General features: G+C 37.6%; 1 protein-coding gene across 1 annotated transcript in view; it reads right to left on the bottom strand.

The window, feature by feature from the left end:
* Positions 1 to 317: 317 nt before the first annotated feature.
* The window catches only part of LOC128867194 (uncharacterized), an 85,485-nt gene continuing 63,433 nt past the window's right edge, over positions 318 to 22,369 (bottom strand). The window contains exon 5 of the mRNA XM_054108296.1: positions 318 to 2,356. Coding sequence (XP_053964271.1) covers positions 1,901 to 2,356 — 456 coding nt within the window. The 3' untranslated portion in view covers positions 318 to 1,900. The remainder of the gene's footprint in view (positions 2,357 to 22,369) is intronic.

Consider the following 22,369-nt stretch of genomic DNA (forward strand, 5'->3'; position numbering starts at 1 on the left):
TTATATTAATAAGTTTTTTGTAACTTTACTGTGATTTTCATTGCATTTTATTTTTTTTTTTTGTTAAATTTGTTTATTATTAAAATTTTGTATTATTAATTTTTTTTATTTATTTTAATTTTTTATTTATTTTTTTGAATTTTTGTTTTATTTATTTTATTTTTTTTATTAATTAATTAATTTTCTTTTATTTAGTTTTTTATTTATTTATTTTTATTTTTATATTTACTTTTTTAAATTTTTTTAAATTTATTTTTTTAATTTATTTATTTATTTTAATTTTCATATTTTTTTTTTTTAATTTTTTTATATTTATTTTTTATTATAGCTCTCATTTAACGCAAACGCTATATAATGCGCTTGAAGTGGCTTAGAACCTGTTTAGTTTTGGTTCGCCGTTAATCTGCAGTTTAGGCTTATCGCAACTACACAGCGACTTTCCAGCGCTTCAGCACAGCCAATGTGCATGCAAACCTCTGCAAATATCTGAACAATTGCATTTGCTGTTAAACTGTGTGCTTTTTAGAAGCTTGTCGCATTTTTTATTGTACTAAATTTCCAACAAACTTAATACTTCAAAACAAGCATAGTTTTAGCTCCAAAAAAAAATTTTTTGTTCCTCATTTTTAATATTTTTGATATTTTTTCACCTGTATATTAAAAGAAATAATCCACCTCCTTCTATGTTGACGGCCCTTACCTTTTCTTTTTTTTTAGAAACTTTTCCTCTAGCATAGCGTCGCTGCAATTTCAAATTAAGGTCTTATCTTCCATTACTCTGACCAAAATGCAGTGATGTCTGGCGACAGGGCACTCGAAATCATCTGTACGCTATAGCAAAGCTTGTGTTCCAGTTAAAAAGCGACATAAGTAGAACACAGGCTCCTTTATGCCCACACTTCCTTGCGTGTTTATATATTTTATTTCACAACACTGACTAGCTGTCGAAACCTTATCAAAATGAAATACACTTCATTGAAATGGGATGTGAGAAATTACCCCTGGAAGTATACTTCATTTCAATTTTCCCCTACACTTCAACTAACTCTCGGAACAAAAGAAAGTTTGAAACTGACAAAATGACGCCACAATATTATTTTTATTTTAAGCTCATAGCCGCAATCGTAATGGCCATTTTTTTCTTTTTTAATTTTCTCATATTCATACTTCCATTCTCATAGGTGCTTCTACCTTCATGGCCGATTGAAAAAAGAAACAAAGAAAATTGTTTGCATATTTTTATTCTCATAGCTGATGTTTGGAAACTTTTTCCTACTCCTATTTTCTTCCCATAGCTGTTTTAATCCTCATGACCAGTTTTGTTTTTAAAAATTGTTTTTCTATAAATTTTTTCACCCCCTGCGCTACAGTTCGCCCAACTTTCTTGCTATAGAGTGGACACACATAAATTTTAATATAATTGTTTTATTAATGCGTTCAACCACAAGTTTTCTTCCAATAACTCTAAACTTCGCTTGTGTGCTTGCGTTTATGTTTGTTTGTGTATTTGTTTGTTTTGGTGGTTGTTATTGTCTCTCATTTATTGTCATTTCACTTTGTTTAGCAAAACTTTCATATTTATTTTTTTATTTATTTTTGTTTACATTTCTTCAAATACACAATTATTGTCATTTTAACCTACGAACTACAATAAAATACTCATTTTACTCATTCGTATATATTTCGTTATTTAGTATATAGAGTACATATATTTTTATATATATTTTTTCTTTTGTGCTTCAAGAACTTTCAACTACTTCGGTAATATGTTTTTATTTTTATTTTGTTTTTCTTTGTCATCATAATTATTGTCATATGTATGTATATTTTTGTATTGTTTTTTTATTATTATTATTTTTTTTTTTGGTATTTTTTCCGAAATATTTTTTTTCATTCGCATTCAGTTAGCATCATTTTCCATGGAATCCGTGTCGGGTCGTCGAAAACTGCGACGATGCAATGCTGTTATACGCGGCGGTGTACCCCAGTGTTGTTGCTTGCCGAAACTCGAGCTGCCCGCACCGGCTGATCTGGTACGCGCTCGATAGGCGCTTTTGTTGTTAATAAACCGTCTAATGTACTTGTTGTTGTTGTTGCTGGCACTGTTGTCGTACAGGCTGTTGGCCGTTGAGGCATAGGCGATTGGTGGCCGATTGATCGATGTCGGCAGCGCGTTGCTCACTATGCTGCTGTGCGCACCATCGGTGTAGGCGTAGGGGTAGTGTTTAAAGGATTGACGGCCGCGTATACCGGCAGCACCGCCCCAGTGCACTACTGGGCGGTAGGGTAGGAAACAGCGTTTACAAACGGCTGCGATGGGTTGACGCAGTCGCTCGTGTGGGGGGTAGTATTCGACCTGTTGCGTTAGATTGATTGTTTGGTGGTAGTAGTAGCGCGTTGCGTTGTTGGGAAGAAGAAGAAAATAAATTTCATTCAATTATTTGTTGAAGAGCATCGTACAAGTGTTTCGAACTAAGTAGTTAAGTTTTTATGTAAGTAGACACACGTTTAATTATTTACAAAATGACAGCGAAAGCGTTTGTTTTTGTTTTTACAGATACAGCCACAATCTAGCTACTTCACAGTTAAAATTTACATAAAGACATACGGACACTTAAATATATAACTACTAACAATACAGTGATAATTTTTAGTAATTGCAAAAGTCACATAAGTACATAATTTTCAGTTAAACTTAGTTAAATTCAGTTAGAATTTGTAGTTTGACCATTTTTTAAAAAATTTGTGGAGGTGAACCTCATTCTTATTGATTGTATATAGGGTTGTTAGTATTCGACGGACCCATCTTTCAATCCTGTATCTTTTGACAGAGACGTCAGATCGCTTAATGACATACCAAGTTGGAAGCGTCAGTCCAAGCAGATTTTTATCATGGAACAGTACACGCCACGCGAGCGCTCCCAAATTATTGAAATTTACATTCAACAAAAGAAGTCAATTGTGAAAACTCAACGTGCGTATAAAAAATTAAATAATGTGAAAAGTGCGCCTTCTAAGAACACCAGTAAACGTTTGTACGAAAGGTTTTCGACTGGTGATGCCGCCAAGGCGATCGGATGAGAATATTGCTCTTGTACGGGCCAGTGTTGAGACGTCGCCAAGGACATCCCAAAATCGCCGTTCTCAGCAGTTGGGCATTGCTCGGACGACTTCACAACGAATTATCCGCATTAATTTGCATTTATTCCCTTATAAGATTCAATTGACGCAAAGATTGTTGCCTGCGGACAAGCCTCGTCGATTGGAATGGGCCCGAAAAACACATGGGTCCGTCGAATATGGGCAACCCTGTACTAAACAGTTGCATTGAGGGGGAGGAAAAAGTATGCACGAACAGTTCGAAGACCTTGCCTACGCAGCTGATATATGCCTTTTCTCCGTCAAACACATCGGACATGCAGAACAACCTTGCCAGGAATGCACAACTAAAAATAATTCACGAGAAAATGAAAGCCATGAAAATTCGTTCGACGAGCAGCCGCCCGTTCCTCGTGAATGGTGATCAAATTGAGAACGTTGACATTTGCACTTACTTGTGTAGTTCATTGCCGATGTCGATAGTGCGAAACTAGACGTTATCGCCAGAATAAATAAAGCACAGCTTCGAGCTATCTGGTCGTCGCGCATCCTCAGCTTACACACAAAATGATGGTCTTTTTAGTGTAATGTACTAACAGTACTCTTGTATGTATCGAAAACATGGGAGCCAAATGGATTGAAAACACAACTTTCAGAATTCACAGCTGTGTGAACAGATCTTCACGCAGGATAGTGAAGATCTGGTGACCCAACATCATGAGTAACGACGATCTATACGAGAGGTACCAAATTCAACCGGTAGATAAGATGGTAAGACTGCGAAAGTGGAGGTGGTTTGGGCATACGCTTCGCAAAGACGCAAGTGAAATCTGTCATCTGAATTGGAACCCATAAAGAGTTAGCAAAGTTGAACGTCCAAAAATATCTTGGAGGGAAACGGTCTAGAAGAAAGTTGAAACGTCAGGAAAAACTTGGGACGAAATCAAGCAAAAACAGAAACGGATGCAGGTGTTTTTTTGAGGCCCTATGGTCCAGTGGGAGGAACAGGAACCGATGAAGATGATGATTATGAACCTCATCAAGATATCCGGAATAGTAATATATATTGAAATATTGAAAGAAACTCCATAAACCACCTTAATCGAAAAGTTTTCGGAACAGCCGCCAGCTGACGCCCTAAGCCAATTAAGTTGAGTTCTGTTTTTGTTTTTTTTTTGTCACGCTGCCACATCGCTAATTAACATTTCCACGAAAATTTTATCGCCATTGCTTGAAACTTGAAAAAGTCACGCCGAAGTGAGTAAATGGTGCCAAAATCTTAAAAATGCTGGGAAACTGTTTCGGTAATAATCCTCTAAAGAAAACAGCCGTTTACGAATGGCATGAACGCTTCAGAAAAGATCGTTAGTCCATCGAGGATGATGAACGTAGTGGCAGGCCGTCGACATCGTAAATTGATGAAAACATTAATAAAGTGAAAGAAAAGTTGATCAATACCAGTAAATTATCCAACGAAGAGTCGGCAGAGGGCTTAAATATTACTTATAGATCAGGGCATTTTAGTTAATCATTTGGGTTTGCGGCAAAGTTGGCTCCAAAGAAACTGAATTCCATGCAAAAAAGGGAGCGCGTTGATATCGCTAAAGACATGATTTTCAAGGCTGAATTCAGCAATAGTGAAGGTGAGACGTGTGCTTATGTACATTATATATATACGAAATAAATCAACGCCACCATTACTCAACTCCTAAACAACGACTGATTGGACGAAATGAGCGAGCAGAATTCTGTTTGGTGCCGTGTGAGATGCTTTTTGAACGGCAGAAAAGAAAAGGTTTTCTGCAACGCATCGTCACTAGAGATGCAAAAAGGATCTATTATGATAACCCTAAGCGTCGGAAATGTTGGAGCTTGCCAGGTGAACCAAGTCCATGGACAACGAAAAAAAATATTCATGCTTCAAAGGTTATGTTGAGCATCTGGCAATCGTTACCGACTGCAGCTAATGCGTTTGAATCGACCCACAGTGCGGCCGATTCCCAAAAAGCTGGCCAAAAATCGAAAAAAAAAGTTTCTAGATAGAGTTTTTTTGTCTTTGGGTTGGCTACAGTAATGCCTTGAGTAGTGAAAACCGTTCATAGCAACGTCCTGTACCCTAAGTATCCTCTGTATTTTCAGTCCCAACGTGGCCTTCGTTTGAGCATCGTATTACTGTCGATGAATAGTGAAAGTTGTACACATTTGAAAAATTTTGTAATGGAGTAAATTGAACAAAACCAAATGGAATCATCTTCGGAAGGTTAGTAAAATACGAGAAATCTTTAGTACATATCAGAGAACTGCACCGGTTGAGTGTAAAACATTCATACGCTTCGCTTGAACAAAAAAACAGGCCTTTGCGTTCAAACGATCGAAGTTGTTCAAATAAGTTATTGTCATTGTTTATTTCAGCTCAATCAAATCATGTGCTGCGTTTTAGCTCTCCGATGTTATCACCAATCGTCTTCATAGCAGCCGTTTCGGGTATTTGCTCGTTCGGCTGTACATTCATTTTTTTGTGCAAGAATAAAAGGGCTATAGAGCCAAATGAGCCGGCTTGAACACGAACATAGCAAAGTAAAAGCAAAATTTTAAAGCAAAACCTTTATATTTTCATATTCGTTTTTTTTCTTAAAACTTATAATAATCGTTTGACATTATTTTACAACGGCTGAAACCAACTAATCCTTTCTAATACGAAACGCAATTTACAGCGTACATTGTACGCCAACGCTCGTTTGCTCGAACATGTGCTATTTATAATAATGACAATTACTTCTTTGAACAAGTTTCATCGTTTGAACGCAAAGGCCGATGCTAATTCATTCAATGCTGCTTTTTGTTCAATGATCATTAGATCATACGTGTTGACTGAGCTGAACTACGCGGTCGCCTGCATGAGCTGACTGCACTTGACCAAATATATTGGTTCAATTGACTGAATGTGAGCAAGAAATTTAGCGTATGAACAACTCAAGAAAACAGTGAGCCATGCAGGTCTCTGGTGCATATCAATACCTCGACACAAAATTTTTAGCTGCAGCAATACGTAGATAAATTTTTTTCAATTTTTTTTATAAAATTTGAGTTTTCAAACTGTACAGTAATACAACGCCGTCATATGCTGCTTTGAAACCTATTAAAGGTTACTCAAAAAAGTAATGGTTACTGAATAAAACAAGATTCAGCTGCTACCACTTGCTAATCAGCGACCCCGAAAACATATAAATTTACATGCATCTTGATTATGTTCTTGAATATACGCTATTTCACGTGAGGGGGTGGCCAATAGAGGTGGAAGGGGGTGGATTTTCAAAATTTTAAGATCAAATTCGTAATCAGCGACCCCGACAACCCCCGAGTAAGAAATTTTGAATCAATTACTTAATTTTTTGAGTTTTGGCCAGCTTTTCGAGAATCGGCCGCACTGTGCGACCTCTCAAAGAAAAGCGGCCGGAATGGAACGGTAGGTCAAAAGTTACTAAATCGGTCCAGAAATATTTAGAGGAACTGAATTGGAAAATATTCTCCTACCTGCTGTATTCCCGAGACATTGCAATTTCGGATTATCATCTGTTCCGATCAATGCAGTCAGCTCTTATTGGAGGTCAGGGGACTTTTTACCCCGGAGTTCTCAGAGAGGCCCGGACTCGAGAGTAATTCGAATTATATGAATTAGGCATAATTCGAATTACGAATAGGGCCCGCATTTGCAATTTTCCCCTGGGGCCCGGATATGCTTTCTACGGCCCTGCTTATAGTAATCGTGTTTAACAGGAGGAATGAATTGTAGCAGGTTCATCATGTCTCTCCATTTTTCCTTTGTCACAGTTCTACCTTTAGGTTATAATAAAGGCTGATCTATGTTTTTCAAACTTTGCGGTCTACCCACTACAGATTTTCTTATATTAATGGCTTGAAATTCTGTATCTTCATTATAGTCTCATTTGAATTGTATGAGATAGGGTTTGGACCTTTCTAATTTTATCCAGCATATTTTAAGCCAAATTACTGGAAGCCCTGTGACGATTACTTTTCTGTTAATGATAGACTTTTCTAAAGGTTTTGTTGACAAAAAATCTTGGTGAGTCCTTTGGATTAGATGAAAAGGCGCTTTCTTTTTTTTTAACATGTTTTGTTTATATGGTGCCACTCATCTGGTGAAAAAATGTTTTGTTTTTCGCACATGGCTCAATAATGGCAAAATCTGAGTCATTGGGCAAATAGCTGTGTCCACTTAACAACAATTTCATGTCAATTGGTTCAGCTTTGATTTCCGTGCTTTGAACAAGTTTCAATAAACTGAAGACGGTTTTAATATTTCTGTTTTGACCGGTACACGAATCCGAATGTGTTATTATTTTTTCGAAGTTTGCAGCGTAAGTCTTTATGTACTGAACCGATTTATATTAGAGTATGGAGTTAAACGAAATGGCTTCTGAAATAAATTACTTATTATTCAGTTGCCAAAAAAAAATTTGCCATTTAACTATGCTAATATTTATTATTCAGGAAAGTTATCAGGTCAGTCCATAAGTTCGTGCGTATTTTACCCATAATTTCACTTTTGTACGATTTTTGTATACAAATAATTATTCGCGGAATATAACGGAACTATTTATATTTTCTATATCAAAGCATTGTGCATTCAACAAGTGATTTTAATCGCGAATATAAGCACGTGTTGTTAAAAAATAAAGTTGAATCTTCGAACGCGTTTAAGAGGCAATTTTGTATTTTTTTTATAAAAGTGGTAAAAATGCAGCAACTGCTGCTGCAGAAATAAACACTGTTCACGTAGAAGATACCGTGAGTGTTAGGACTGCGCAAAAGTTGTTTTTGAAATTCCAAAGTGGTAACTGCGACGTGAAGGATGCACCGCGCGCTGGTCGTCCTGAAGTCTTTAGCCCCGACACCTTGCTCGAACTCGTGGAAGCTGAGCCAATTTTGATAGTCGATTTGATAGCTCAGAAGTTAAATTCATCGCATGAAACAGTTCACAGACACCTGGTTCAGTTGGAAAAGGTTTTAAAGGTGGGAAAATGGGTTCCGCATAGACTTTCCGTCGCAACCTTCAGCAGAGAGCGAATGTGTGTTCTCAGCTGCTGCAAAGGCTTGAAAATGAAATTTTTTCGTACCGTATCGTTACTGGTGATGCAACACAGGTCCTTTACAATAATCCTGTTTGCAAACGCCAATGGTTAGATAAAGATGAAACACCAGAACCGACCTCTAGAGATGGCCTTCACCCCAAGAAGATTATCCTGTCTATTTGATGGGATATGCCGGTATTGTTTATTATAACTTCTGGAACCAAAGCAGACGATAACTGCTTATTATTATTCCCTTCAGCTATCAAACCTGAATGAGGCACTTAATAAAAATCGACCGACGTTTAGTGAATAGACGCAAAGTTTTGTTTCACCACGACAACGCAAGACCTCATACCGCAAGGCAAACATTAGGCAAGCTGAACGAGCTCGGATGGTAGCTAATGCCGCATTCACCATACTCTCCGGATATTGCACCTTCTGATTATCACCTGTGCCGTTGACTTCAATCCCATATGAGTAGCAAGAACTACTCCTCAAAAGAAGCTATAAAAAGGGATATCGAAGCGTATTTTGGCTCCAAGTACAAACATTTTTTTGAGCAGGGAATTAATTGGGAGATATTGTAAATAATGAAGGAAAATATATTATTGATTGATAAAGACTGCAAACATCTTTTTATTAATTTTAAAAAACTCACGAACTTATGGACTGACCTGATATTATAAATATAAAAAGTTATGACTATACCAAGGGCTTTGACACTTAAATTTAAGATTTTTCAAAAACTAGAGTTAATCGATGTGTGCATTGAGAGGCTCAAATATCAATAAAAATAGTGTACCTTCACGAATTTCCCTTGAAAATATAAAATTTGTTTGTGTTATTTAATTTTCAATTTGCATTTAGACTCTTTGCTTTTGGGTCAAACTTCAACTGTCCCTTCGCCACTCCCACATAAGTGTCGACCCAAGTGAAAAATGTACATTAAACGGCTTTATCTTTGCGCCACAGAGACTTCAATATACACACATACATATACATACATATACAGATGAACAAATATTTAATTGTTTTACTTTAAATTAATTTCATACTATTTACAAAGCGTATATCCGTAAGTTGTTATGTATGTGAATGTGTGTGTGCATGTATTGTTATGCAGTATGCAGTTATTTATTTAATTTTACATGTTAAAAATTTATGTGTGCACTTGTACGATAATTTACGTATACATACATACATACGAGCATGTTTTTGTGTGAGTGCAAATGTGAGACATTAACGGTATTTTAAGCATACTTATGTAGATTTGAAAGTATGTGTGTGTGTGTGTGTGTGCCGAATGGCCACTACAGCCGAGTGTGCTTATAGGTGGTGGTCTCTCCGGTGTTCTGGTGAGTGTAGACAAGGAAATGGCACAGCCAGAATGCTGGGGAAATTGTTTTTCTAATAGCGCTCGCTCGCCCCCCGCAGGCAAAGGCAAAACCTACGAGTGCAAATCTACTTTCCCATAAAAGCCATCTGCCGTGCGGAGACGTCATAAAATTGTACGGACCTCCGTTTGTAGGAAAACAACCTAGACACTCGCCGCAAATTGGAGGCTGTATGTGCCACATTATTATACATTATTGTTATTGTTATTCCGTACGTGTGTGTGTATGTTTGTGTTTGTAAGCTGAACATATTTGCATAATTTCATACATGTAATATAGGTATGTGCGTGCTTATGTGTGCGTAAGTGCATACATTTTTGTGTGCGAGACAATCCGCAGGTGCTATTCTTACGCGTTGCTACAAGGACAAGTACGAGTATTGTATTTTAACAGCTTTGAGACACACAAATTCTAAAAAAAGATTATTTGTTCTAGAGAAGCGCTTAAATATTATGTTAATTTTAGCTTTATGTAAATTTTTCACATTATTTTAACTTTGTGGATACAGTTAAGTGTGTGCATATTAGGCCGGGTCAGTTTTTTTCTTTCTCGTTTTTTTTTAAAGGCTGGAATGAGGAAGGAGTCGCTCTACTGGGAATATTTTCTTGTGCATGAAGAAAAACACAATCTCGCTCTGTACTTTTCGCTACGACCACATGGTTTTCGCTTCATGGTATACACCCACCTACAACCAATGACGTTTTTATGCTTTGGTCGGTCCACCAACACCCACGTATTATTTTTAGTAAGCGAATCGAACTCTATTTGCATGGCTTCCTCCCAATATTCGCGCTCTGGTGAAGACAAAGTTTCTTCTACTGTTTCCGGACTCTCAGCAATGTAATTTAAAACCTCTATATCATTATACCGTCGTTTTGGCCTACCAACAGTACCTGTTCGTAATAATTTGGGTCTTCTTTGACCTCTTTTTCGCATAACTGCCGGGTCGTTTTCTTCCTCTAAAGAATACTCCTCATCATAATCGTCATTGTTTTCGAGTTGATCTTTAATAACACTTTCATTCTGAATTTCACCGCACTTGCCATCATCCGATGGAGATGACTCTTTAATTTCATGGTTGAAAGGTACTTCTTCACTAATATCTTCTTGTATCAAAATTGATTCCAAAGACGTTTCAAAAAATATGCAATCTTGAGCTATAACAATGCTTCGCTTATTTTGATTACAAAGTCTACAGAGTTTGATTGAAAAGAAACGAGCCTTATTTTTTTTAAGCAGTTTTATTAAACCTTTTGGCTTATATAACTAATATTCTTCAAAATAGGTCCCTTGAGCGTCAATACACCGCTAGTAGCGGTCCTTCCACTGCAAGAAACATTTTTTAAACTCATTCGCCGGAAACGCGTTCAGTTCGGCTGCAGCTTTCTTTTCAGGCGCGGGAACAAGAAGAAGTCCGGAAGGGACAGTTCTGGGCTGTAGGGAGGGTGGGGAAGCACCGGAACCCCCATCTTGGCCAATGCAGAGGTACAGAGGAAGGCGGTGTGCGCCGGCGCATTGTCGTGATCAAGGGTCCAACTGTTGGTGAGGTCGGGCCGAACCCGGGCGCGCCTACTTGAATCGTGGCGACTGGCTCGAGTGCCACCGGGCACTGGACAGAGATTGGTCGCCGTAAGCCTCCTTGTGTAGCCCAATGGTTTTGGTACTCGTTTTGTTTAGCTTTACGCAAAATTTGATCGAGTAACGTTGCTCCAACGATCGCTGCATTTTCGCCACTGCAAAATCCTAACACACTTTTAAAACAGCTTTCACGCGTGGAGCGATGTTGACTGCACCGCTGTTGGCAGCGATTCGGTTGATCGCTTGGCAGACGCTCCGCGCGGGAAGGCTCATTACTTTTCAATCAAACTCTGTATAGCCTTTAGCACTTCCGGCATAGCCAACAAATTTTAGTTTAGTGTCTCTTGTAACGAATTTGCCGCCCACAATTTTTTATGTGTATTAACTAGCTAGGTTTTGCGCGCACTGTAATTGTTGCCAATGTTTTCTAGTCACTTTTTATCCAGAGCGCCCTTGTAATCTCTTCGTCCGGCTTTTTGCCAAACACATATTCCACAAATCTTGTGTTAGTAACAGGCTTTTTACCTGTACCGACCACGTCGCGTAATTGTCCGGACAAAGTTTTTCTATATTTGCGATTGCACTCATTTTTTCCAAATCAACGGTTTAACGAAAAACAAAATCAATTGCCCAAGTGATCTGGGCCCATAACCATTGTAAGGTTATGTTACCTTAATATGTCATAAAATGAAAACGCGCGTGGCTGTTTTTCGTTTATTCCATTCAGTTCTGAGTTACCGGGTGTTAACAATGAAAGTCAATAAGAAGAAAATTCGGTACATTTTACAGTTTTTCTTTGATAAGGGTGAAAATGCCAGCCAAGCCGCTGAAATGGCGAAAGGTGTTTTTAGTGTCGATACTGTAACAGCTGATTATGAGCAATTTTGGTCTCGTCGATTCCGTTGAGGCATTTTTGGTGTTAAAAAAATATCAATAATGTCAAAAATGTCAATAAAATTGTAGAAATAATAGAAGTTGACTGGCTTGTTAATAGTCGTAGCATCGCTTAGGAGCTAAAAACTGATCATAAAACATTTTTAAACCATTTGCGTAAAATTTTTACGCAGAAATAATGACTGAAGTATGAATGAAGTAATTGTTGAAGGTTTTCGAAAAGGGCTTACTTTGAAGAGGTGACAATAAATTTGATTGAATAATAAATATTTTAAATTTTTGAAGCGTTTGAATAAAATCTTTTTCACGACAGACATTTCTTCAAATTGGAGAAGCAAAACTAGTCCGAAGGAACCGAGAAAGCCAACTCTGGAGAATAGGGGGGTGTCAAACGAGTTAGAGCCCTATTTCCATTAATAGTGCGATCACAACTGCTGAAGCGTGAGCCGGTGCGCTGGCGTGATAGAAAAGGGAAATCTCTCGACTTACTCGATTCAAGTGAATGCCAAACAAACGAAACAAATAGACCGATCTGGCTGAAACATGGTGTGTGTTCTTCTAAGAGTTGCCGCTAACTAACCATCTCCCTGAATTTGCGCGCACTTTTTACAAAGCATTGCTACTTACGACACGGTTCTTACAGGCGGTTCTACGCAACCGGAACGACCAGGATTTATATCCGGCCAAGAGTTCTCATTTCAGCAGCATTTTCCGTGTATGTATGGGGAATGTTTATGCTGCTATAATAACAACAACGACAAGTATAAACTCACTTTTAAAATATGCATTCAAAAACTTCTTTACAAAGCGTTCCGCATTGCGTTTAGTGAAGGGTCTCACCTCTTTCTGCCTCAGTTGTTTTGTGAATAGGCTACTTCTGAGATGATAGTAATTGACAGATACTTCATTAGCAGCCAGCTTGGCATGAAAAATGTATCTGCGCGATTTTAGCTGCTGAAGGCAAATCTCGGGTCATACAAGGTGAAGTCCAAAATAAACAAGACTGGCGTCATAAAAATGTTTTTGATGGCGCCATCTTTAAAATGAGTTAGTGCGTTGGAAATTACATCTCTAGCTGACTTCCAGAGAAAGCTTGGTGACATTCGGTTCAGTGGAAGCGAAGTTATTGCGTCTTAAGTGTCAGTATGTTTGTGTCATCGGTAAAAAATGAGTTTCGAATAAAGAGCTAATATCAAATTTTGTTTTAAAATCACTAAAACGTTTACCGAAACATTTGAATTTATGAAAAAAGTTTATGCCGATGATTGTCAATGAACATACGGACCGCCCAAAATCCGTAAACACCGAAAACTCCATCGAAATTGTTCGTAAACTTATCAAAAATGAATCGAAATCATCGTTGTAATTTATGGAATCGGAGTTGAATATCTCCAAAACATCGATTTATCGCATTTTAACTGATCATTTGGGCTTACGAAAGGTCTGTGCACGTTTCATTCCGCACAAGTTAACTGAGGACCAAACATTGCTCTGACTTCAACATTCGAAAGACCTCATTAAAGAGACGAGAAAAGACGACCACTTCCTTTACAACATTGTAACTGGTGATGAAACTTGGTGTTTCCAACATGAACCTGAAACTAAGCGTCAAAGTGGCGAATGGAAGGCCCCAGACGAGCTACCACTAAAACTATCGCGTTTGGAGACGTCAAAAATCAAGTCGATGCTCATTTGATTTTACGATTCCAAGGGAATTGTTCACAAGGAGCTCGTGCCAATGGCCCAAACCGTCCATGCAATTGTCTATCTTGGTGTTTTGAAGCATTTGTTGCATCGCATTTATCGAATTCGTCCCGAATACCGCGAAGGAGAAAACTTGCGCTTATTGCATGTTAATGCACCATCTCATCGATCCACTCTGGTGACTAAAAATCGCATTTTAGCCATCCACCTTTCACCGTATTCGCCTAATATGGTTCCCTGTGACTTCGACCTATTCGGAAAATTGCATTTGGTCATGAAAGGAAAACGTTTTGCGTCCGTAGAGGCCATCCAAAAGGCTTGTACCGACATGCAGAAGGACATTCCGGTCAATGACCTGAAACACTATTTCGAAAAGCTTTTAAGTCGCACTGTTTTGAATAACTAAAGTCGAAGTTATCAGAACAAAGCTCCTGTCGTTTCTATTTTAGCTCAGTCGTGTTAATTTTGGACTTCACCTTGTACGTCTTTAAAAGCGAAGGAATTTGCGGAGTCGTCGTTAAGCGCAGCCGGTATTACACGCCCACAACAGGCGATTCTATTTATCGATTATTGAAATGTACTGAACTTTTAAGTGTTTATGAAATGTTTAAAAGCGACTGTTGCCCACAATGCATAAACATGCGCTGGAAGGCCAATGTTGCCATATGGCAATCTGCACGGAAAATCGTAGACTTATGGGAAGAAGTATTCGGAGGAAAGACTTTCTCAATAGACTACACCATACGCAATGTTCTATTGATTTGAATCATTTGGACTATAGTTTTGGGTATATTTGTGCAGATATCTGAAGCCATAGACATCACATACAACCAAGTGAACAATTTAAAATATATTCCAGTCTGCAAAACTATTATCGAATCCAGTATTCTTGACATATGGCCTCAAATTTTCAAAAAAATTGTGAAAAATTGCTGTTCTAAGAGTATGAACTTCAAACGTCATAGTGTTGCCCGTATTCCTGAGATAATTTTGCAATAATAATACCTCCGACCTAACTACTGTTTAGAAAATTAAATAGCCCCTGCTTTTCATTTTAATTTTGAATTCTAAACCTTTTACACAACACATCTTGCTTTTATAGACAATTTTGTGGCACCGAAATAACTCCCATGTAAGTCTTCCAATTGGGTTCTGATGTCATGAGAACGAGTAAAATTCTTTCTCTCAAACCAGAGAATATTTTCAGATTTGCCAAGGAATCTGGAAGTTTCTTACAGGTCTAGCTCTCTCTATGGTTCTATTCTATCCTATCTCATTATTTTGGGTTACTTTTCTCCTTTCCTCCTTGACTGCCTACCATTCCACTTTCCAGAGCCTTAAATACAATTAGTGCTTTTGGAGTTACCAAATCTCTCGGTGCTTCTTGGCTCGACTTTTTCAAATTTCAATTTCAAGACTTCCAAAGAGGTGATGGTTAGTAATTTTTACGACCCGTCCTAATGTGCATGTATATATGTATGTTTTAATCTAAGACTAATGTCAAAGTACGCAATACAGCTTTTCTAAATGTAGCTGTGTGGGGGTGTGAAGAAGCGCAGCTGCATAGAGAGTAAAAATAAATATTAATCCAATGAGTATAAATAACATAAAAACAAATAAGCAAAAACAAATTTAAATTAAAAAAATTAAATGAGCTTAATAAGATACGATCACGATAAACCTCCTTGCTGAGTCTGCAGCTTCCACTTGCGCAGCTACCCAGAAATGATATCACTAAAGTAATGAAATTCGAAAAGAAGTTCAGAATTGAACTGGACGACTGGGTAAACGTGTCCTCGCTGCACTTGAAAAGAAACTCCAAAGAGTGCATCCTGCATTTGCACACAGATGACACGAAGACCCCAAAAGGCATAGGCACTGGAATATATGGCGCCAGAACCAAGCCTTCTCTACCGGTGGGTGGTTTTTCAAGCATTTTCCAAGCAGAGGTGTGCGAGTATGCCAAGTGTAGTGAATAATTTAGACAGGAATCTTCGGAATGAGCAAATTGACATGCTGAGCGACAGTCAGGTGGGAGTTTGCAGCAAGAATATTAATAAAACTTCGAAATTTAGAATGAGAGCGCAAAGCGAATGCGACTGATATAGAATACCCAACAGATGCCCAGATGTGTCGCCGAAAGAAGCCATTTTGAAACAGATCTCCTGTGGGGTTGACTGTAAACACGAACAGACCACAAGCAGGAACGCGTGAGGTAAAGCCGCATGATGAAACCAAACAGACGACAAATCGATATCGAGTAACGATATTGCAATTATCCGATGCCGCGTTGGTGACAATTCAATGGATGCTATCGATAGCGTAAAACCCCAATTCGTAATTACGAGAGGAACCTGGACGCAGGTACCTGGTGTTTTTAAAAGGCATAAACACAGCTCCACCTTGATGAAATTGCTTTTAGCAGTCCCAGCGTGGAATTCGGCCCAAAGGGGAGGAATGTTAAAGAGTTAGTGCGAGCATGCCCCCCATACCACTGGTGTGACGGCACCTTTGATGATGTTTCTGACATTTTCGATTTTAACCTCCTCTGAAAAAATTAAAACAAAGACAGGTGGCATTCAAGGCACACTGCCAACCAGTGAGAATAAGTCCTCACTGGTCCTTGAGTGTGTCGAGAAACTCAATTTGTTAGGAACGCGCAATCGTATCCGGCTAATTAGGGTCGCAGGACACAGAGTTATAACCGGGAACGAAGTAGCGGACGCATTGACAAGAGAGGCTGCGGTCTCGTTAATAATAGAACCCGAGCTCTTCCTTGCTATGGGTCGACATATCATCATGGAGATGCTTAGGAATGAAAAGCTAAGGCTATGGAAGGTTTGCTGGCACAAAATTATCGGAAATTATTATTATTATTTTTTTTTTTTTTTCGAACTCCATTTATTCCATACAATATGTCATAACAATAACAATAAGTACTATTTTTACCTACAATTTAAATAAGAATAGGAAATTATGGTGCGAAATTTTTACTGGGCGGGCTACAACCAAAAGTGGCTTAGATAACTCACAACCCGCCCTCTGAGGATGGGTCATTGTATATTACGCAGTCATCTCCATAGGATTGGGATATGGTCCAGTGACTCTTGTCGTTGCTGCGACCAGTCCCAGGAGACTTCAATGCACCTTCTCCTTGAACGCAACGCGGAGAAGGTTGAGACATCTCGGGCAATTGTAGCCAGAAAAAAGGTGCGTACGCTCAGTGCAACCCAGCTCAATCTTGAGTTTGATAAGGGAACTGGGTCTGGGTGGCGCAGTGTGATGAGTAGAGGGCACGAAAGACGACGAGGTTGAAGTGCAAATGTCAAATCAGATCTAATCGAATCGGTAGTTGGCTGCGAGAAATGCCAAGGTTCTAAATATTTGCACTACTTCCTTGGCATATGAATAGCCATCGTACCTTTGAATTGACGCCAAATTCTATTATATTATTATATATATTATATTATTGTATATACAGTGAAACCTCGCCTTGCGGACACCTCCAATAAGCGGACACTCCCATAACCGGACAAAAACTGAGGAACCAACCTATATGTTGAGTTTTTAGAACGAATTCCACTCTAATAACCGGACGCGGACACTTTTTCTCATTTTTTTTTTGTTCTAATCACCTCTCGAAAGCAGACGCGGACCTCTCGGTAAAATATATCACTGAACAAATGTGTAAAGACAACAATAAAAACCTCTCATAAGCGGACGCGATACTCTAACCCGCGGACACCAAAGATAGTAGATAAACTAAACACACGAATCTACATGCTGAGACATGTGAAGCTTTTAGCATGAAAAGAACAGAAATTTTTTAATAATTTGATTTGTGTTTTGCAAAACTTTTATATTGTGTTAATTGTTTCAATAAGGAAAATGTCACAGAAAAAGAAAATGCTTTCCATTAAGGAAAAAATGGAAGTTTTAAATGTGGTTGATAAGGAAAATTTATCTGTGCGTGCTCTAGCAAAGAGGTTAGTACTACACAACATTTTAAATATCTTTTCAACAGGTATCCTTTTGTTTTGCTTTTAAAGGTTCAATATTGGAAAAACCCAAGCTGCCACTCTCGTGAAACAAAAGGAAGATATTAAAAGAATATGGATGGGCGGTGATAACGTCAACAAAAAGAAAAAATTCTTAAACGCGGATGGCTCAAAAATTGACCATTTGAGTTTCGAATGGTTCGTTAAGGCCAGAAGCCAAAATATACCAATATCGGTATTATTATAAAAGAAAAAGCAAAAGAAATCGCTGGCCGATTAGGTGTTCAAAATTTTTCTGCGTCAAATGGATGGCTGGAGAAATGGCGTAGGCGTCATAATGTGACTTTCAAAAGAATATGGGGGAATCTTCCGAGGTTAATTTCGAGGATGTGCAGTAATTTAAACAAAAACTACCAAATATTTTATTAGGCTACAGCCCAAAAGATATTTACAACGCGGATGAAACTGTACTATTTTTCAGCTCTGAAGAATGAAAAATGCGTGGGCGGTAAGTTATCAAAAGAAAGATTAACTGTGCTATTGTGTGTAAATTTGGTTGGAGATAAAGAAAAGCCATAGGTTATCGGAAAAGCAGCATGCCCACGCGCCTTTAAAATAGGCAATATAGGAAGTTTGCCAGTAGATTGGAAGTCAAACCAGAAAGCTTGGATGTCTCGTGAAATTATATGTGAGTGGCTAGAAATGCTTGATAAAAAAATGGGCTGCCAGAAGAGAAAAATTTTATTATTTTTGGACAATGCTACAACTCACCCTCGAGATATTAAACTAGATAACATAAAGTTGATCTTTTTCCCTGCTAATACAACATCCGTTTGTCAGCCCCTCGATCAGGGTATAATTCAAAATTTTAAGTGTCTTTACAGATGCCATATAATCAAACATATTTTGACAAAATTAGGAGACATTCCAATGGGCAGACTTTCAAAAACTTTTGACATTTTGGAGGCTCTTTTTTTTATTAAATCTTCATGGGACAACGTAACGGCAGAAACAATTAAGAATTGTTTTTCGAAAGCCGGGTTTCAAAAAGCTCCGCTTGAATGTTATGACTTCGAGGCAGAGGATGATATTCCCATATCGACACTAGCGGCTTTGATAAAGATTTTAAATGAAAATCAGCAATGTCAGTGTACAGAAGAGTTTTTGTTAATCGACGAAGTTGTTAATACAGAAGACAATAATATTGACGTTGTCATTGACGAAATTAATACTAAGGAATTATCTGACGGAGAAAGCGAAGACTCAAATCATGTATGTGTCCAGGATGAATGTCAGATCAAGTCATATCCTGAAGCATTAGAACAACTGCGTCGCATTAAACAATTTCTAAGAGACGATATTACTGGTTTCCAATACGCCAAGGCTTTAGAATGTCATCTTGAAAACCTTTTTCTGAAACATAAACAGGAAAATCTACGACAGACTACGGTATATGAATTTGTAAAGCCTAAAATATAAATATGTTCAATAAAATATGTATATTCAAATGTGTAAATATACTCATTGTTCCCAATATAAAAATGTACATACATAATATTTTTCAATAAATATGAAAAAAACTGAACGTACCATAAAAAAACATAAAAAAAAAATACCAGTCTAACGGTTAGACGCGATAGAAGTGAAACCTTCTGTAAAACAAACTGAGAGAGAATGAGACGAAAGCAGCATTAGGGGCGGGATAATTATAGGTTCATTATAATATTGCTATAAAGTTCATATTTTATTTTCTTCATTTTATTATTATTCATCCTCAATGTTTTCAATTTCAACAAATGATACGAGTGACTTATGATAGCTAAAATATGATACAAATGCTTTGGTTTCGATGTTGTCAACATATCTTTGAAATACCGCGTCAATTGTTGTTTCAGTGCGATTGTTACACCTTTTTAAATTGAATGTTGTATTGAGAAAGTCAATTAAAGGAACCGCTGTGTCCAATGCAAAATTTACGTTAAAATCGCCACTTAAAATCATTGGAACTTTATCGTAATCTTTTCTAAGTATCCGCGATACTTCTGGTGTATACTTAATTAAATTTTCGTGAATGAATTCCGTGATGCTATTTATTGATTTTTTTTTCTGTCGATATTCGCGACACTTTTCTGCATTATATTATTTTTCGGCATAATTGCGGTAAATATTTAAAAATGAAAATATTTACGAATATAAAAATACACACGCGGTTGCTATTATGAGCGTCCCCAGCAAAACCTGCGTGACCGAAACTCTAACACAATTACATTTTTTTGAATGTTACAAACACATATGCACGCAGGTTTTGCTGGGGCGTGACCGAAACTCTAACACAATTACACATATGCACTCGTATTTGTTTGAAAATCGACTTTTTTTTTTTGGTTCTCCGTCACCTTTGGAAAATGTGTAAACAGTAAGCAAACTTTATTCAAATATTTTCCCTCATTTTTGCATCAGTAAAATTAAACAAACGCCGTAGCCGAATGGGTTGGTGCGTGACTACTATTCAGAATTCACAGAGAGAACGTCAGTTTGAATCTCGGTGAAAACCCCAAAATTAAGGAAAACTATTTTTCTAATAGCGCTCACCCCTCAGCAGGCAATGGCAAAACACCGAGTGTATTTCTGCCATGAAAAAAAGCTCCTCATAAACATATCATAAAATAAAATAAAATAACTGTATAAAAAAAATTTTTTTCTTGTGATTCGAACCAAGGATTTTGGATCGGAAGCTCACATTGTTAGTCGCTCGGCTACCGCACCATGCTGTCGGCGCTGGCCTAAAAGTTATTTAGTTCGTCGCTACGTTTATATCAACATATAATATAACGCTTCGTAGCCAAGAGTGTCGCTTTTTTCGTTTCACTTTTTCTCAAATCACTCCCAACTATTCTAAAGAAGTTTTCACTTCAAAATTGTTTAAAGAGGTAGGATAGTAATTTTAACTTAGAGTTTTTTTTCAACCCCCATAAGCGGACGAAAATTGTGGAACCGTGAGTGTCCGCTTCTGGGAGGTTTCACTGTATATATATTATTATGTATTACAAATAGGTTTTACAAAAAAAAATAAAAATAAAAAAATCTCATACAACAATGTTCGCTTATTTTACAGCCACTGCACCGCACATTTTTCTTGAACAGTATACTCGTACTCGTACATCGCGTTCAAAACTCACAACACCCGCCAAAGGTTATAAAAAATAAAAATCCTCCACTACATACACATAATCGAATAATACCACTTATCCTTCATCCCAATCAAGCTAACCACTGGTTGGAAACATAACTAAGCCAGCGTAAAATTCTTTAAACCTGTTTCGGACAGGAAATCATTAAACATAATTTAAACGAGTCAGCCAAAATGTAGGCAACGCTTTATACACCAAATGCGCACTGCAGTGAAAAACCACTGGAGGCTGTGAGCGGAAATCGGTTGCCAATGCAAGAGAACTACAGCCACTAACCCGCTCTATAATTAACTGCAGCTGCACGCTGCCAGGCAACTGCTTACAATGTGAATGGAGAAGAAGAGCAAGAACACGGAAATGAAAAAGAAAAACCTGACAATATACGCCATACACAAACGAGTGAAGTGTGTAAAGGAAACAAGAAAGAAAAAAAGAAAGAAAACTAATTCAAAATAAGCCAAAATAAGGGGCAGCAAGAGGGGCGCGTGACTTTGTTAAACTTGTAAAGCAAAAGCGGGCTAAAACGCTCAGAAGTTTACGGTAAAGTGATTTAGCTTGTTTGACAAATTGAAATTAAATTAAATGCAAAGATGTTGGGAAAAGGTGTTTGCTAGAAAATAGAATGGAAAACTTGCGTCTATTTGTGACGAGTAAATGTAAGTGTGATGCATGTGTGTATGAGTGCGTAAGCAATCGCTGGCAGGTGTATTGTAAATTAAAGTTTTGACAGTTGCCGAAGATGTGCAAAGCAAACTTTTCTATTATGGTGGTAAGGGTAGGTGTAGCAATTGACAGCGAAATATATACAGATATATACGCCTATGTATGTGTAGGTATATACATACATACATATATAAGACTCTTAGTAGACACGCTGTGCAATTTTTTATATCTACCGCATTAAGTAATTGAAAATTTGCAGCTTATCTTTGAAATTCTATGAACTAAAAATTCACTGCGTATTAAATTAACGATAATTCGCTTAATTTAAAATATTTTTTGCATTTCTACTTATTGTGAGTCACTGTAACTTTCATTACTTTCCAATTACTCAATTTACTATACCAATACTCACATTAACCTCATTGTAATTCTTCTGCCGCGAAATGTGTCAATAATACATTAAAATCATTTTGCCTTGCCCATTTGGCAATTACTATTCAATTAAAGTCAATTAAAGTTTGCCAATGGCAACGCAAATTTGTTGAAGTGCAATGATAAATTTCTGTCTGGCAGTCGCTAAGTCAATGAATACGAAATGCATGAGGAAATAAGTATTACAGATATCTCATTTAGCAATATGTTGCAGACATTTTGTTGCGCAACATTGTTGACAAGCCCAAGTTTTTGGTAGCAACACGTATCTGGATGCTGCGTTCGACTACAGTCAAGCAATTGTCGCCGGATGTTGCACTTTA

Source organism: Anastrepha ludens, chromosome 6 (genome assembly GCF_028408465.1).
Source record: "Anastrepha ludens isolate Willacy chromosome 6, idAnaLude1.1, whole genome shotgun sequence".
Lineage (NCBI taxonomy): Eukaryota > Metazoa > Arthropoda > Insecta > Diptera > Tephritidae > Anastrepha > Anastrepha ludens.